We start from the raw sequence: 19,267 nt of genomic DNA, 5'->3' as shown, positions 1-19,267 counted from the left end.
TTGTACTAGTACTAGATCAGGGCTGGTGCTTCCATAGGGTCAAACCGGGCAATTGCCCAGGGCCCCAAGCTCCTTAGGGGTGCCATAAGTCAGGGATTGTAAAGGTCACATGTTTACTGTCAGTACAGTATGAAAATGTAAGCCGTCCCACACATTTTTGTCTAGGGCCCTATTTTACCACAAACCATCCCTGACTTAAACTTCCCCTTCCATCAGTCCTAACTCGATGGTAAGGTAATACCAAAGGGAAGCATAGTCTTATAGTCTCATAGATTATACCAACAATTACATGTTATCTGTTATACAGTTAATGGATCTTAAGTAAATGTGCTGTAATAAATTTGAATTTGCATTTACACTATCTTACACTATTTATTATTGTTAATTCATAATGAATATTTTTTTTAACAATCCCATGCCAGCATCCTCTAGACATTGACTGAAAATTCCCTATAGAACTGTCTGCCATCTCCCAGAGCAGGGAGTTTCTCAGCTATAGCAACACCTGCACTCATCAGTTTGCAGCAGGGCTAGCTAAACTCCCTGCCATGGAGGTCCATCACTCAGCGTAGTGCAGAGTGTGTAGATATGTGGCAGGGGGGCTCTTCAGTGACGTTCAAAGTGGATATTGGCAAGGGATCATTACCAGTAATTAAAGTTATTTATTATTGATAATGAATAGCAAAGTAGTTTTAAACTATGTCTTCACATGTTTTCACTTTTCATTCCTTGTGGGAATGGGTGAAAATGTACCCCCCTTGATATTAAAGGGGCTTCCAGATTCTACCTCCTCCTACCACCACATACATAGCAATAGTTGCACCACCAGAAGTGTGCTCAGTTAATTGGGGAAGGTGTAACCCCTCCCTCCCAAAGAGTACCCATCTAATGTACCATGTATGCTGATCTCACTCAGGAGGTGGAGCTTCACGCTGCAGGGCTCCAACATCCCTGGGTAACACTGGTCTGCATGCGGTTAAAGAGTTAACTGTGCTTGGGAGAGGGGGCATGTTGCCTCTAGTGACCCAAACATATGTATCAAATGATGATGATAGCACGTTAGAGGCTTTGAAATGAACCAAACAATGTTTGAATGAATTATTAGAAAAATAATAATGGTCTGTGCCTGTTGTAATGGATGCATTAACTATTATTGGTGGAAATATAATATTTGTTATTTAATTGTTTCACAGAAAGCAAGACTTGCAAGAATTCGGGTGGCAAAGAGTGGAAGCGCCAATGCTTATTTACAAAGCAAACGTAATGGTTTACTAAATGAGGTAAGTTTCAGTTTTATCTCTTCTTTTCTACTGTTCGTACTATGAGAATGTACATATACAGCCACACAAAATGGCTTTCTGAAACATCAACATCAAATGTTCTCTGCCTCAAGCACATCACAGCCTAAATCCTGAATACAATAGAATAATTGAATGCAGAAGTAACTACAAGAGTGGTAAACATCCATAATTGATTACTGAAGGCAGTAATTTAGCTTAGCAACTGTGATATATAGTATGTGTCGGGAGTAAACTGCATTTCTGGTAACTGAGACCATTAAAGCTAGTAGTTTTGAGAAATAAACAAGCCGGTACCTACAGGTAAATAGATCTGCTTGTTGACCTCTACTTGATACTGATAATAAATGAAGGTAGATAATTATCCTTGGGCAAACACTAAGGGTTTACATGAATACCTTCCTTGAAAACAAAAGTCAAAGATAATTTAAAAAAAAATAAAAAATAAAATGTCATCATGATTATTCCATTATAATCTAGAATTTTGTGGGTAGCCCTTGACTAGATTACACTACCCATCAGGTATTAGTTATCTCGTTCTTGCATTATGTAGGCCTCTTTCAGATGGTAGGTTGAACTGCGCACTTTTCAGACAGTTCAGTTTTTTGGGTGCTGGCCATGAGCGCCATTGGGGTGCAATTAACATGCAGCCGAATGGCAGTATTTGTAACACCACGCATGTCAGCACTTGACTCATGGTGCCATTACTCGGTGGTAGAGAACCGCAACATGTTATGTCTGAGCACGGTTGCAGCCGCGCTCAGTTGTGACTCCATGGGGGGCACCTGTTCACCAAGCATTAACAAGTGTCGATGCAAGAGAAAAGCTGACAGGGGGTGCATTCACAGCCTTCAGCTGTCCGTATAAAAGAACCCTTACGTATGTATAAAGATACTCAGTAAGAACACTTGTTAACATTAAGACAACCAAACTTCCTTAACAGTGATCTTCTCTTCTTTTAAACTGCTCCCCCATCTCCCTCACTGCAGTGCTACATCCAATTCTAAACTGTTGCTTGGTCCTGTCTCCTCCTGCCCCCACAGTATATTCCTGACCCACCATCCCCCTTGTAATAGAGGGTAACAGGGTGGATGTTCAGGATGGGCTGACTCAGGAGTGAAATCATCACTGGCTAGTTCACAAGATTCACAAGATTTTTGCCGAACTTCCAATTAGTCAACAAGAATCTTGATCTTGGCGGACCCAAAAGAAACATTTTTTTAATTCAAAATATTTTAGTTGCACCACTCTGACAAATATAAAGATAAATAAACACTCCTTCAAGCCTATGAGCATTTCAGCGCATGCTTTTCACCCTTCTCTTTTCATGACTAGGAATATACAGGTGGCAGCCATTACTTCTGAGCTTAGTAGGAGGTTTTAGATCATGGGTGTGTTTGTCATCAGTTACCCTCCCTCACAGGGGCGTCCTATATGTGAAATATCACACAAGCTGAGATCACCTCCCCTGTGACATCATCAGTAGCAGCCTATGTTTTGTTTTTGTTTTTTATCTTCTTCACCAGTCTGCCGGATTCTGTCCCGGCAATATGAAAGGATCAGAGGGGTTCCTCCAAAAAATGTAAAATATTTTATATTTGTAATCATGCAGCTGAAAAAAGGCTGCTATTTATTATTATATGTTAGAAAATAGATTTTATTTTTGAAATCTTGTATTTTTAATTTGGGTCCACTTTAATTGAACAAAACTATCATGAAGCAATGTAAAACGATCAACAAATTACATCTTTCAATCCATAATATGAACTAAAAATGATCAAAAGATTGTAGTAACATGGATAAGGTATAATTTACTGCCCTGTACATGAAAAATTCTAATGAATCCTTATTCTCACCTAAAGCTGTGTCATAGTGAACTTTACTACTGATTTCAAGAGCATGTCACTAACCAAGATTAGGGCCATTTTGTTGACCAATTCTAAAAATGTTGCTTGCTCATTTCTAGGGCTGACAGTGTGGTGATGTTTATGCATGCATGCACCACAGGGATCAGTCAGGCCACAATGGAAGCCAGGAAAGAGGTGCTCAGGCCACTAAATGGCTAAACTAAAGGAGTGCACCATGACTGCTCAGATGCAGCCTTACTGTCTAATTAGTCTTTCCCCAGGTTGCTACATACTCTGTCTTTCCCCCAAAATAACTTCTTTTTACTATAAAAAGGAGAAGATTATTTGGCTTGGACATTAACTGTGATAAGAATTGCTGTGAAAAAATTGTCTTTGTCTAAACAATGAGAGAGTGTTTTGACATGGGAACAGCAGCCAAATTAAGCTTAAAGTCGACCTGAACTCTGCACTGGACAGAAGGAAAACAGAGAAATGCACCCTGTATGTATTTAGAGAGTTTAGTCTGTCTAATTCCGCCTCATGTGTGTCTAATCACAAGTTGTAATTTGATCTCTCCCCTGTGTCAGCTGACTGCCATGGCAGATAAGCTCATTTGAAAGCACCGGATGTTAACAATATGTCTGCTTCCATAAAAGCAGGAAGTAGAAACACTGCAGATCTATTGCAGGATTTGTATCAGCTGTAACGAATAAATGTTTTCTTTAACCACTTGAGGACCACAGTGTTAAACCCCTCTGAAGACCAGGCCATTTTTCCCTAAATTGGCCACTGCAGCTGTGAGGCCTTGCTGCAGTGCCGCACAACTCAGCACACAAGTGACCCCCCCCCCTTTTCTCCCCACCAACAGAACTCTCAGTTGGTGGGGTCTGATTGCTCCCCCAATGTTTTTTTTTATATAAATATTTATGTTAATATTTTTTAAATCAATTTACCTATTTTTTCCCTGAACTCCCTCCCTCCCCCCAGCCAGCCAATGACGGCGATCGGCTGTCATGGGTTTCAGTCTATGAGAGCCGATCGCTCTCCTGTGTCCCAGGGGGACAGCCATGCCACAGGGCTGTCCCCAGTACAGTGCTGCTGTAGATCACAGCGCTGTACAATGTTTATAGAGGTTTAGCCGTCTAACAGTCTCCGAGTGGGGATCGCCGCTGGGAGACCGAAGGCGGAGAAGAGCTCCGCCTTCTAAGCAGAGATGTGCGTGCAGAGATGCACACACAGAGATGCGCGTCGGCATGTGCGATTTCCTGCTAGCCCCATTGAAAGCCGTTCACGCTAATTGGCGTGGAGCAGTCCTGGTGCTGCCGCCACGTTCACGCCACTTGGCATGGAGCGGTCGGCAAGTAGTTAAAGGTTATTATGCTGTTGCGTATCTTTTAGAGCAGAGAGGAAGTTCTGAATTCAGGTCTGCTTTAAAAAAAAAAAAGTTAAATTATGTTAGACATAGGACAATGTTTCAACAGGTCATGCCCCCAAAACTGATGAGCAAGGTTTTCTTCACTTGCTCATGTTATAATTTACAAAGGGCCTACCGTATATACTCGTGTATAAGCCGACCCGTGTATAAGCCGACCCCCCCAACTTTTGCCTAAAAAAACCGTGGGAAAAATGATTGACTCGTGTATAAGCCGGGGAGGGAATGCAAAGGTCTAAGGTCATTGTTCCATTTGCCATACACTACACAACAAGCACCCAATCCAGCATATGTGGCATGGTTTAGGAGGATATGCGGCCATTACTGTGCCCCTGCTCCCCTTCCAAAGCAAAACGGAAATTATAGTTGTGTGCGTCTCGGCCAAAGTATCCCACTCTACTACATAGTGCTGTGTGATTAGGGCACATATGTAGCCAACTAGCCATGACTGTGTCCCCATCCCCTCTCCAGGGCAGAGCAGTATGTAAACAAAACATGCATTTTAGCCAAAGTATCCCCCTCTACACAATGATGAATGTATAGGGCACATATGCAGACATGACTGTCCTGTCCCCTCTCCAAAGCAGAGCAGTAGGTATGTAAATAAATCATGCATTCTAGCCAGAGTATCCCCCTCTACACAATGATTAATCAACAGGGCACATATGTAGCCATGAGGGTTTCCCCTGCCCCCCTCCAGAGCGGAATGGTATTTAAATGACAGCAGTGTCCCCCGAGTGCCTCCCCTGCATACGTACTGTGGTGTAGCCGCACTGACAGTGTCGGCTGTGTCTCCCCCTTCCCCTGTCAGAGCAGAGCGGCATGTAAATATCAGCAGTGTGCTGATCCGAATGCCGCTCTCCCTGTGTGCAAAGTTAAAAGCAGCGGTGCGGGCTTCCTCCACTTACTTTCTAAAGTCCGTCCGTGCTGCGGGGATTCCCCTATAGCAGGTCTGATGCCGGCTCATCTCTATGACGCCATCTAGTGACGCTTCTGTCATAGAGATGAGCCGGCATCAGACCTGCTATAAAGGAATCCCCGCAGCATGGACAGACTTTAGAAAGTAAGTGGAGGAAGCCCGTGCTTTTAACTTTGCACACAGGGAGAGCGGCATTCGGATCAGCACACTGCTGATATTTACATGCCGCTCTGCTCTGACGGGGGAAGGGGGAGACACAGCCGACACTGTCAGTGCGGCTAAACCACAGTACGTATGCAGGGGAGGCACTCGGTGGACACCGCTGTCATTTAAATACTATTCCGCTGTGGAGGGGGGCAGGGGAAACCCTCATGGCTACATATGTGCCCTGTTGATTAATCATTGTGTAAAGGGGGATACTGCGGAGGGGACATTGGAATGGTGCCCCGTGTATAAGCCGACCCCCCCCCCCCCACTTTTGGACCACTTTTTTGGTCCGAAAAATTCGGCTTATACACGAGTATATACGGTATATTCCAAATTTAGATCTGTCCTGTTAGAGAAGGTGATTGAGGGTTTTTGATAAAATTGTGCAGTAAAGCTAAATACCAAACTACAAACAGGCACAACACACACAGTGCTGCTTCATTTCATGCCTTACTCTGAAAACTGAGTCAGTAGAGCCTTTGATGTAATTAAAGGTTCTCCTGATTGAGACTGCAGTGAACCAAGGCTGAAATGTGAACTGGAGCAGTACTGGATGAAATAAGCCCAGTGCTTAGATGCGTAACAAGCTTCACTGTACTGTTTTAAAGGGAACCTGAGGTGAGAGGGATTTGGAGGCTGACATATTTATTTCCTTTCGAACAATACCAGTTGCCTTGCAGTTCTGCTAATCTTTCTGGCTTCAATAGTGTTTGAATCACAAACCTGAAATAAGCATGCAGCGAATCTAGTCAGACGTCCCTCACTCAGAGCACCTGATATGCATGCTTGTTCAGGGTATATGGCTAAAAGCAGGGCCGGATTTGTACTTTTTAGCACCCAAGGCCGACTATCAACAGCCACCCCATGAACAACAGCATCCTAATCCCCCCCCCTCCCCCAACACACTCACACACACACTTCCAAAAATACACATATATTTTCCCAGCAAACATACAGGGCTCGATTCACAAAGCGGTGCTAACCCAGTTAGAGACTTTAGGCGTGATAACCATTGGACCACGCTGGTGAAAAGCCAGATCCGAGGCTGCACAGGAACGGATCTGTCCTGTGCAGCCTCTAACAGGCTCCTGCCTGTCATGTGACAGCGATCCCCGGCCGCTGATTGGCCGGGGATCGCTGATCTGGTACAACGCTGCTACTGTTAGCAGCGTTGTACGGATGTAAACAAAGCGGATTATTTCCGCTTGCGTTTACATTTAGCCTGCGAGCCGCGATCGGCGGCCCGCAGGCTATTCACGGAGCCTCCCGACGTGAATTGACAGGAAGCAGCCACTCGCGCGAGCGGCTGCTTCCTGATTAATTAGCTTGCAGCCGACGACGCAGAACTGCGTCGCTGGTCCTGCAGCTGCCACTTTGCCGACGCGCGGTATGAGTGCGCGGTCGGCAAGTGGTTAAACTTATCATGCCTAAATTCATCATGCCTAAACTTATTATGCCTAAACTTATTATGCCTAAACTGAGTTTAGGCATGATAAGGGGCTTTTCACCAGGGTGCTAACTGTTAGCACCGCTTTGTGAATCAAGCCTATTGTATGAAAACTAAAGCAACACTGACACTCGCATTTGACAATCAGTAATCACCACCACATATTAAATGTAGCATTGACCCTGCCACATAAAAAGCAATAATCTCTGTTCCCCCTCAAAGAGCAGGCAATTCCCCACAATCATTGGAGTCCGGGGCTTGAGAAATGCTGGATTACACTGTAAACTCCTCTGATGACACCTAATGACATAACAGAAAGGATTAGATTGCAAGCTCTTCTAATGGCAGGAATTAAATTGTCAACACCTCTGAGGACAGCTAATGACATGACCCTACTACTACTACTACTACTACTAATGACATGATGGCAGGGATTAAATTGTTAACTACTCTGAGGACAGGGAGTGACATCACATGACGGAAGTTAGTGACATGATGTCAGGAATTCAATTGTAAGCTCCTCTGAAGACTGTTAGTGACATGATGTCAGGAATTAGATTGCAAGCTCCTCTGAGGTTAGTGACGTGATAGTAGAAATTAGCAGTTGACAGCAGAACTGTAACTGTGGAAGTGACATAGCAGTGTGGAGCATTTTGTAAAGGAGGCAGCCCCTTACTGAGTTCACCCCTGCCTGCACAGTAACAGCCTGAGCCCCCAGCACACTCATCCCCCTTGCTCACACCTGGTAGTGGGCAGTCAGTGCACTTAAACAAAAAATGAATACCATGCACCAGATATTTTCATGTATACCTCAAATGTCACCCTGTCTCTCTCCTCTCCCGGCATGCTGCTGCAACTCTAAGCCCCACTGGTTGCACTCTCACACAGTCACCAGGCACCTGCAGACAGTTTCAATTCATGGCTGAGGTCATGGTGACACCACTCCCCCTATGCCTGCTCCCTGGGGTTTCTCTGGCCTATCCATTAGCCCCAGAGATGCAGCAAGACCTTCCCAGCCATCACACAGCACTTAGTCCCATTGATATGACCTCGCAAGTCTTGCTCTCTACACCGCTGATAAGTTAGAGTGGTGGGAACTGCATAGGATAACAGGTGCAGCAGAAAAAAAAGCCAAAAACAATACATTCATTAAGTAACACAACCAACTTAGCACTGGGTCACAAAGCTGACTGGTAATATCAATTGTTATTATATAAAACATACCTAATTAAACTTCAAACCTAAATAGGATAATACATTACGTGCTTACCAACTCCAGAATACTAAAAACAATGTGCAACAAAATGCTACGTTATAAAGCGTGAGTCCCCTGGACAGATTATAGGACCAACACAACAAAAATACCCAGGCAATCATTCATTCATGTGCCAGGCTAACTGGTCAGCTGTTGGAGGGCCCCCATAACATTCACTACAAAAGTATTCAATCCAGCAGTCCTTTCAAAGGCAAATAAAAAAGACAAGGCAGCATAGTTCATAGGAGAGGCACAGGCAATTTGGGGTTAATCTCACCACTCCAGCGGCAGCCCAGGATCAAAGCATTCTAGCAAGATAACAATCTCCTCTTGGTCATTCAGATTCCTGCTTCCCTGTGTTCTTCCACGTTGCTAGTCAAACATCGCGTCGGGCGCATCACGTGAAGGGAAGTCAGTCCCACGCAGAGATACACTATCCTCCTCCTGCGTGCATGGATCTGCAATCAGCTTAGCTGCCTGTGCTTACAGAGACCTGCAACTTTCATCCCCAGTGGCTGCCAGAATGTGTGAGCCAGCTGTCCATAGCCACCCACTATGTAGAGATTAAGCAGGGTGGCTGCGAACCTGGTAAGCCTGCTAACGCGTAAGAGATGTATCATCTGCTTGTTGCGGATAGTGCAGCAGCTGGCAGAAATAGGCTACCGGGTTCTTCTCAACCTCTGTGAATTTTTGGCAGGTTAATTGCCAGTAGAGCCTGCGGCTCACAGCCCGCCCCTTGCAACCAGGCGCCCTAGGCACTGGCCTAGGTGCCTTTCCAGAAATCTGGTCATGGCTAAAAATATTAGAGGCAGAGGATCAGTTGAACGGCCAGGCAATTTTTATGTTTTAAAAGGAAATAAATATGGCAGCCTCCACATCCCTCTCACCTCACATTCATTTTTTGTTTTTGTTATTCAATTTGAATAATTCAAAGTGTTGTGCACGATACCACAGCACATCTATTTTTCAGCACACAGACAAAGAAAAAAAAAAAAAGCACATTAACAAAGGGCTTCAATCTTCTGAAACACACAGTACAATGTGTGAAGAAACATTAATGAGTGCACAGCAACCAGTCAGCAATCAGAAGAATCAAAGGCAAGAACCTGAACACTAAATACCCATTATGCTAAGATAAAAAGAAATTCCATCCCCCATATACAGAAATTCCATCCCCCATATACAGCAGGTTTTACTCATGCAAGAAAATGAAACACTAACATTGTAAGTAATGGCAAATCATTTCTAAATTATTTAGGAAGACACCTTTATTCTTAATATTTAAATTGTAAAGAATCATTTTAAACAAAGTGTCTGCTCACCAGTTTGTTTTGCATAATTTGATTTGCAGAGAACTAAACATAATATATACATTTCAACAGAAGGAAATATGTATTTAAAATATAAAGGATATAAAAATTACATAGTGTGAGAAAATATTTTTCAAAAAGTACTAAAGTAAATAGTTTTTGAGAAAATCAATTTTAAAGTTTCAAAGGAAGTTTCAAAGGAAACAAGTATACATGTAAATGCGGTAAATACATTAACTGTCAATTACTGCATTTACATGAATACTATTTTTCTTTGAAATTTTAAAATCAATTTTCTCAAAAACTTTAAGGTCGTTTTGAAAAAAAAATATTCCCCTTGTTCCCACTGTTCTACTTAACATATCCAGCAAATTTGGTGTTTAGATCATGTAAGGGGGCTTTGCTATTAACCGCAAAAGTCGGCAGGTTTTCAGGTTATAATCACGATTGTGATCATGAGGATTTGGACCACGATCACGAGTGCATTAAAAACTGAATCCGTGACCGAGAGGCGATCACAAATTCGGAATCCGACCTCGTGATCAGGAAAAACAGCTCGTGATCACGGGTTACCCATGATCACAAGGAGAGCAACATTGTTTGGTGCCCACCCCGTTGGTTAAATTATGCACCATTATAGTTCACAATAGTGTTGGGCGAACAGTGTTCGCCACTGTTCGGGTTCTGCAGAACATCACCCTGTTCGGGTGATGTTCGAGTTCGGCCGAACACCTGACGGTGCTCGGCCAAACCGTTCGGCCATATGGCCGAACTAAGAGCGCATGGCCGAACGTTCCCCGAACGTTCGGCTAGCGCTGTGATTGGCCGAACGGGTCACGTGGTTCGGACCCGAACGCGCTCTGATTGGCCGAACTGTCACGTGGTTCGGGTAAATAAATACCCGAACCACGTCATATCTCCGCCATTTGTCTGTGGGTTTAGCTTTGGGTAGGCAGGCAGGGTAGTTCGCGCTCCAGCCACGCTAGCCAGGGTCCCCCCTGTCATTGTGTCACTGCTGGGAACAGTAGTACACCGCTTGCTCAGCCACACTATATAGCATTCTGTTTACTGCCACTCTGTGTACCTCGCTCAGCCACACTATATAGCATTCTGTTTACTGCCACTCTGTGTCTGCTGGGAATAGTAGTACACCGCTTGCTCAGCCACACTATATAGCATTCTGTTTACTGCCACTCTGTGTACCTCGCTCAGCCACACTATATAGCATTCTGTTTACTGCCACTCTGTGTCTGCTGGGAATAGTGGTACACCGCTCGCTCAGCCACACTATATAGCATTCTGTTCACTGTTCTGTGTCTGCTTGGAATAGTGGTACACCGCTCGCTCAGCCACACTATATAGCATTCTGTTTACTGTTCTGTGTCTGCTGGGAATAGTGGTACACCGCTCGCTCAGCCACACTATATAGCATTCTGTTTACTGTTCTGTGTCTGCTGGGAATAGTGGTACACCGCTCGCTCAGCCACACTATATAGCATTCTGTTCACTGTTCTGTGTCTGCTGGGAATAGTGGTACACCGCTCGCTCAGCCACACTATATAGCATTCTGTTCACTGTTCTGTGTCTGCTGGGAATAGTGGTACACCGCTCGCTCAGCCACACTATATAGCATTCTGTTTACTGTTCTGTGTCTGCTGGGAATAGTGGTACACCGCTCGCTCAGCCACACTATATAGCATTCTGTTTACTGTTCTGTGTCTGCTGGGAACAGTAGTACACCGCTCGCTCAGCCAGAGTATATAGCATTGTGTTTACTGCCACTCTGTGTACACCGCTCAGCCAGACTATATACCATTGTTTACTGACACTCTGTGTACACCGCTCAGCCAGACTATATACCATTGTTTACTGACACTCTGTGTACACCGCTCAGCCAGACTATATACCATTGTTTACTGCCACTCTGATTCTGCTGGGAACAGTAGTACACCGCTCGCTCAGCCAGACTATATACCATTGTTTACTGACACTCTGTGTACACCGCTCAGCCAGACTATATACCATTGTTTACTGCCACTCTGATTCTGCTGGGAACAGTAGTACACCGCTCGCTCAGCCAGACTATATACCATTGTTTACTGACACTATATAGCAGACTATATAGCATTGTGTGTACACCGCTCAGCCAGACTATATACCATTGTTTACTGACACTCTGTGTACACCGCTCAGCCAGACTATATACCATTGTTTACTGCCACTCTGATTCTGCTGGGAACAGTAGTACACCGCTCGCTCAGCCAGACTATATACCATTGTTTACTGACACTATATAGCAGACTATATAGCATTGTGTGTACACCGCTCAGCCAGACTATATACCATTGTTTACTGACACTCTGTGTACACCGCTCAGCCAGACTATATACCATTGTTTACTGCCACTCTGATTCTGCTGGGAACAGTAGTACACCGCTCGCTCAGCCAGACTATATACCATTGTTTACTGACACTCTGTGTACACCGCTCAGCCAGACTATATACCATTGTTTACTGCCACTCTGATTCTGCTGGGAACAGTAGTACACCGCTCGCTCAGCCAGACTATATACCATTGTTTACTGACACTATATAGCAGACTATATAGCATTGTGTGTACACCGCTCAGCCAGACTATATACCATTGTTTACTGACACTCTGTGTACACCGCTCAGCCAGACTATATACCATTGTTTACTGCCACTCTGATTCTGCTGGGAACAGTAGTACACCGCTCGCTCAGCCAGACTATATACCATTGTTTACTGACACTATATAGCAGACTATATAGCATTGTGTGTACACCGCTCAGCCAGACTATATACCATTGTTTACTGACACTCTGTGTACACCGCTCAGCCAGACTATATACCATTGTTTACTGCCACTCTGATTCTGCTGGGAACAGTAGTACACCCTCGCTCAGCCAGACTATATACCATTGTTTACTGACACTCTGTGTACACCGCTCAGCCAGACTATATACCATTGTTTACTGCCACTCTGATTCTGCTGGGAACAGTAGTACACCGCTCGCTCAGCCAGACTATATACCATTGTTTACTGACACTATATAGCAGACTATATAGCATTGTGTGTACACCGCTCAGCCAGACTATATACCATTGTTTACTGACACTCTGTGTACACCGCTCAGCCAGACTATATACCATTGTTTACTGCCACTCTGATTCTGCTGGGAACAGTAGTACACCGCTCGCTCAGCCAGACTATATACCATTGTTTACTGACACTATATAGCAGACTATATAGCATTGTGTGTACACCGCTCAGCCAGACTATATACCATTGTTTACTGACACTCTGTGTACACCGCTCAGCCAGACTATATACCATTGTTTACTGCCACTCTGATTCTGCTGGGAACAGTAGTACACCGCTCGCTCAGCCAGACTATATACCATTGTTTACTGACACTCTGTGTACACCGCTCAGCCAGACTATATACCATTGTTTACTGCCACTCTGATTCTGCTGGGAACAGTAGTACACCGCTCGCTCAGCCAGACTATATAGCATTGTGTTTACTGCCACTCTGTGTACACCGCTCAGCCACACTATATAGCATTGCGTACTCTGCCAGTCAGTGTGTATATTGCTGGGATCAGTAATACTCCACTCACCGTCAACCACTATATGAGCTCAACATGAGTTCCCCAGAGACCTCCGCTGTGAGCAGCACTCCCAACAACAGCAACAGCCAACGCCCCACGCAAGCTATAACATCCACCCCAGCAGCCAGTGGTCAGCAGCAGCCCTCCCCGGAGGAGAACGTTGTGTCCATCAGTCCGTCACCAGAGCGATTAATGAGGGCTGCCATTGAGGAGATGATGGGGCCTGATGTGGAGGAGGAGGTCTGGCTCAGGCCAGCATCCCAAGTTAATGTTGAGGACGATGAGGGGTCTGTGTCTGGGGATGTTGGGGTGGCAGAGGTGGTGGGTGGGTCAGACTCAGGAGAAGAGTTGTATGATGAGGATGATGATCGGGACCATCTGTATGTGCCTCAGAGTCCGACCCCGGAAAACATGTTGTATCGTGTGTTTAGGTACTAAAATCTGCGTTCCCTCCCAGTAGTGTTGGGCGAACAGTGTTTGCCACTGTTCGGGTTCTGCAGAACATCACCCTGTTCGGGGTGACTATATAGCAGACTATATAGCATTGTGTTTAATGCCACTCTGTGTACACGGCTCAGCCACACTATATAGCATTGTGTTTACTTCCACTCTGTGTCTGCTGGGAACAGTAGTACACCGCTCACCCGCCACTGTATAGCATTGTGCTCTGTGTCACTGCTGACAATAGTGGTACACCGCTCACCCACCACTGTATAGCATTTCTGTACTGCCACTGTACTGCTGCCAGTCAGCGTGTACTTTAAGGATAAGTGAAATGAGGAAGAAATCCGGTGAAAGAGGGAGGGGCAAGGGAAGAGGTGTTTCCCCTGACGGTTCACGTACAGGCCACAGGGGAGCACCCAAGAAAACCCACTCAATACTGCCCATGTTGTCCAGGACAACAACCCTCACAGATCCAAAAGAACAGGACCAGATAATTACTTGGATGACCTCTCAAGCGTCCAGCAGTGGGTTAAGCAGCACCAGCACATCACGCACGAGGTCCGAGTCCTCAGCCAGTTAAAGTCTGGGCTTTCTTTGAAGACTGCACTGAGGATGTTACCATGGCGATTTGCAAGGTGTGCAAGACCCGCCTGAGCAGGGGGAAAAGTATTAACAACCTCTCCACCACCAGCATGAGCCGCCACATTCTATCCAAACATCCCACTCTGTGGGCAAACGCGGCAGGACAGGGTACCACCAGCAACACTGCCTCCCTTGGGTTCACCAGACTCACCACCAGACCCGCCTCAGCAGCAGCAGTAGCCCAGCCATTGCGTGGTTCACAACATTCACAAACATCAGACGATGCTGACACTGTCACTTTCCGGACTAGTGCTCTTGAGGTCTCCCAGTGTTCATCAAACACAACAACCAACAGCCCTTCGGTGTGCAGCGCTACGGTTGAGTTGTCTGTCTCTGAGATGTTTGAGCACAAGAGGAAATTGCCAGCAAATGACCCCCGGGCCGTGGCAGTAACAGCCAGCCAGCATAGCCAAGCTTCTGGCCTGCGAAATGCTGCCATATCGAGTGGTGGAGACAAACAGCTTCAAGGGCATGATGTCAGTGGCCATCCCACGTTACGTGGTTCCCAGCCGCTACCACTTTGCGCGCTCTGCAGTGCCTGAGTTGCATGAGCACGTGGTCAGCTAAATAACCCGAAGCTTGAAGAATGCCGTTGCCTGCAAGGTTCACCTCACCACTGACACCTGGACGAGTGCGTTCGGCCAGGGTCGATACATCTCCCTTACCGCGCACTGGGTGAACCTTGTGGAGCCTGGCAGCGATTCCTCACCTGCTACGGCGCGGGTGTTGCCCACGCCGCAAACAGCTGGATAACAACAGCAGCACCTACCTCTCTGACTCCTTCTCCTCCAACGCATCTCAAAGCTGTACCTCATCCGGAAATGCTAACCCAGCACCAGCAGCAGTAGGATCGTGGAAGCAGTGCAGCACAGCTGTTGGCATGCGTCAGCAAGCGTTGCTGAAGCTGATCTGCCTTGGGGATAAGCAGCACACAGGGGAGGAAATTTGGAGGGGAATAAAGGAACAGACGGATTTGTGGCTGGCACCGCTGGACCTGAAACCGGGCATGAAGCTAGACACCTGGCACGAACTGGCAATGTACACAATAGAGGTGCTGGCTTGCCCGGCAGCCACCGTTATGTCGGAACGCTGTTTCAGTGCTGCCGGAGGCATCATCACAGATCGGCGTATCCGCCTCTCCACAGAAAATGCAGACCGTCTGACTCAAATTAAAATGAATCAATCCTGGATTGGAAACGACTACGCAACACTCCTGGACCCCAACCAAGTAACATGACCGATGAACATCTGGGATGGTTTAGCGTTTCCGGTCCCTGTTTATTGAACCTCTCATCTGTATTACATTTATGACTGCATGGCGGCAAAAAGCATTGCTGCTATATCCGCACGCTTTTTGTCCTCATGCAAGGCCTGGGTTGTTGTGTCTCACAAAGCGTGGCCTTCTCCTCCTGCGCCTCCTCCTGTTCCATCACGTGTGCTGCTGCTGCTGCTGCTGCTGCTGGGTTACCGTTGCCGGTCCCTGTTTATGGAACCTCTTATCTTTATTACATTTATGACTACATGGCGGTACAAAGCATGCTATCCGCACGCTTTTTGTCCTCATGCAAGGCCTGGGTTGTTGTGTCTCACAAAGCGTGGCCTTCTCCTCCTGCGCCTCCTCCTGTTCCATCACGTGTGCTGCTGCTGCTGCTGCTGCTGCTGGGTTACCGTTGCCGGTCCCTGTTTATGGAACCTCTTATCTTTATTACATTTATGACTACATGGCGGTACAAAGCATGCTATCCGCACGCTTTTTGTCCTCATGCAAGGCCTGGGTTGTTGTGTCTCACAAAGCGTGGCCTTCTCCTCCTGCGCCTCCTCCTGTTCCATCACGTGTGCTGCTGCTGCTGCTGCTGCTGCTGGGTTACCGTTGCCGGTCCCTGTTTATGGAACCTCTTATCTTTATTACATTTATGACTACATGGCGGTACAAAGCATGCTATCCGCACGCTTTTTGTCCTCATGCAAGGCCTGGGTTGTTGTGTCTCACAAAGCGTGGCCTTCTCCTCCTGCGCCTCCTCCTGTTCCATCACGTGTGCTGCTGCTGGGTTAGCGTTGCCGCGTGGTCCCTGTTTATTGAACCACTTATCTTTATTACATTTATGACTGCATGGTGGTACAAAGCATGCTATCCGCACGCTTCTTGTCCTCATGCAAGGCCTGGGTTGTTGTGTCTCAAAGCGTGGCCTTCTCCTCCTGCGCCACCCTCCTCCTGTTCCATCACGTGTGCTGCTGCTGGGTTAGCATTACCGGTCCCTTTTCCTGGAACCTCTTATATGTATTACATTTATGACTGCATGCCGACAAAAAGCATGTTACCTGTGCAAAGAAAACAGACATTTCCCGCATTTAAAAGACAGTTTTCCCTTTGAAACTTTAAAATCGATTTTCTCAAAAACTATAAGCTCTTTTTGCTAAAAAAATTTTTCCTCTTGTACCCACTCCCAAGGTGCACATACCCTGTAAATTTGGGGTGTGTAGCATGTAAGGAGGCTTTACAAACCACAAAAGTTCGGGTCCCCATTGACTTCCATTATGTTCGGAGTTCGGGTCGAACACCCGAACATCGCGGCCATGTTCGGCCTGTTCGGCCCGAACCCGAACATCTAGATGTTCGCCCAACACTAGTTCACAATGCAATTTGTGGCTATTAAGAAAAATAGGCACAAGGTTTTGCCTATCATATACCCAAACCTTCAGATACGCCCGCAGCAGGTGGATGGAGTGCATTATCAATACCAAGCATTGGCAAGTATCTGTAGCCTAACTCCAAATTTCAGCAATCACTTGTTTAACGCGTGCTGGCTTTTGGCTATTGTATGTAACGATCGGTGAAGCACAGAGAGGTCTGATTACCGGTGATCTGCAGTATCACAGGAAATACAGACGTATACCAGATTATATGTGATCTGCAGTATCACCGATAATCCAATATACTAGCTAACCTCTGTTCACCTGAGTAGAGTGTTGTGATTGGTGCAACAGCAATACAGAGGACAAACCTCAGTGCAGCAAGGAGGACTGCACAGATTCCTTCCGCAGGTCTGAGCTCTCCAAGACGGGAGGAGTCAGACTGACAGTAGGAAGGACAGACTGGAAGTAACCTTCAGGAGGAAGGATTACTAACAGAGCGAGGAACCGCCTCTAACAATAAGGTCGGTTCTCGAGGTCGGACAAGCCAGGTCGTACACACACGGACAGATAAGGTACAAGATCAGGAGGCAAAGGCGGAGTCAAAGTACAGGCAGGGTTCAGCAACGGGGTATCAGATATATCGGGGTACAAAATCAGGAGGCAGAAGCAGAGTCAAGGAACGAGCCGGGGTTCGGCAACAGAGTATCAGATATAACGAGGTACAAGGTCAGAGTTCAGGAGGATAGTCGAGGCAGGCAAAGGTCATAACAGATAATCACAATCAAACTAGTACTTTAAGCTATCAACAGAATCTAGCTTAGTGTAGGATTACAGCTCCAGCTGGTCCCGGCACACTAACGGATCTGACTACGGATCTGGGTGCTCCCACGTATGTGATCGCAACGCCAGACAAGAGATGAGTGAACAGCCAGCAGTATATATACCACAGATGTCCCCCAGCACCTCCCTAATTGCTGGACCAATGGGGAGTGGAGCTAGAGTCAGCTGACCTGCCTGGTCAGCTGACTCCCTCCTGGGTGTAATAAATCTTGTCTGAGTGTGCGCGCGCGCATCACTCTGAACCTTGAGGGACTACGTGTCCCAGCCACCACAGCCCCGCTCTGCGGTGTCTCCGCAGCGGGGACATGCGTGCTAACCGCCGTGTCCAACGCGGCGGTTTCGCCACGCTCCGCAACCTGTTGCACGGAGGCAGCCGCCTCATGATGCGAGGAGGCGGCTGCCTCTCCGTGCGAGTGACTGCTGTGTGTGGAAGGAGCCGCCTGCCGCTGGCTCATGGTGGCGACTCCTCCGCGTTTTCTCACAGTACCCCCTGACCCCCTGAGGAGTGGACTCCGGACAGCTCCTTCCAGGTTTTTCTGGATGTACAGCATGAAATTCTCTCACTAACTCGTCCGCATGCATGCGGTTTCCAGGTACCCATTGCCTCTCCTCAATGCCGTACCCCTTCCAATGTACGAGATACTGCACCGAGTTTTGTACAGTACGTGAATCTATGATCTTTTCCACCTCATACTCGGGTTGGGCATCGACTAAGACAGGAGGAGGAGGAGTGGGACCCACCTGGACTGCGGGTTTGAGAAGTGATACGTGGAAAGACCTTACTCCGCGCATGCTGGTGGGAAGATCAACGGTATATGTGACATTGTTGATCCTCCTAGTAACTGGAAATGGACCCACGAACCTGGGACCAAGTTTGTCAGAGGGTTGTTTCAGGGTCAGGTGACGGGTTGACACCCAAACCAAATCTCCTGGTTGGAATTTCCACTCTAACGAGCGTCTCTTGTCAGCCTGACCTTTCTGACTCTGGAAAGCTTTTACAAGGTTATTCTTGATGGTCCACCACATGTCCTTAAATGACCTTAGCCACGTCTCCAAGGCTGGGAACGGAGTGGCCGCAACTGGCAATGGGGAGAATTTAGGCAGTTTACCTGTCACAATCTGAAATGGACAGAAACCTGAGGACGAACTCTTTAAGTTATTGTGGGCAAATTCTGCATAAGGTAAATATTTAACCCAATCACTCTGTGCCTCGGCAACGTAGCATCTCAAACATTGTTCTAACGACTGGTTGACCCTCTCCGTCTGGCCATTTGTCTGTGGGTGGTACCCCGAGGAAAATGACAATTTCATGCCCATTTGGTGACAGAATGCCTTCCAAAATTTCGAAACAAACTG

At 46.6% G+C, this 19,267-nt stretch overlaps 1 protein-coding gene across 2 annotated transcripts in view; it reads left to right on the top strand.

The window, feature by feature from the left end:
• The window catches only part of KCND2 (potassium voltage-gated channel subfamily D member 2), a 523,848-nt gene that overhangs the window by 442,590 nt on the left and 61,991 nt on the right, over positions 1–19,267 (top strand). For both annotated transcript variants that reach the window (XM_068272713.1, XM_068272712.1), the window contains exon 3: positions 1,194–1,280. In XM_068272713.1, coding sequence (XP_068128814.1) covers positions 1,194–1,280 — 87 coding nt within the window. The remainder of the gene's footprint in view (positions 1–1,193; positions 1,281–19,267) is intronic.

The sequence above is a fragment of the Hyperolius riggenbachi genome, chromosome 3, assembly GCF_040937935.1.
Source record: "Hyperolius riggenbachi isolate aHypRig1 chromosome 3, aHypRig1.pri, whole genome shotgun sequence".
Lineage (NCBI taxonomy): Eukaryota > Metazoa > Chordata > Amphibia > Anura > Hyperoliidae > Hyperolius > Hyperolius riggenbachi.
This window is presented reverse-complemented; position numbering and strand designations above follow the sequence as displayed.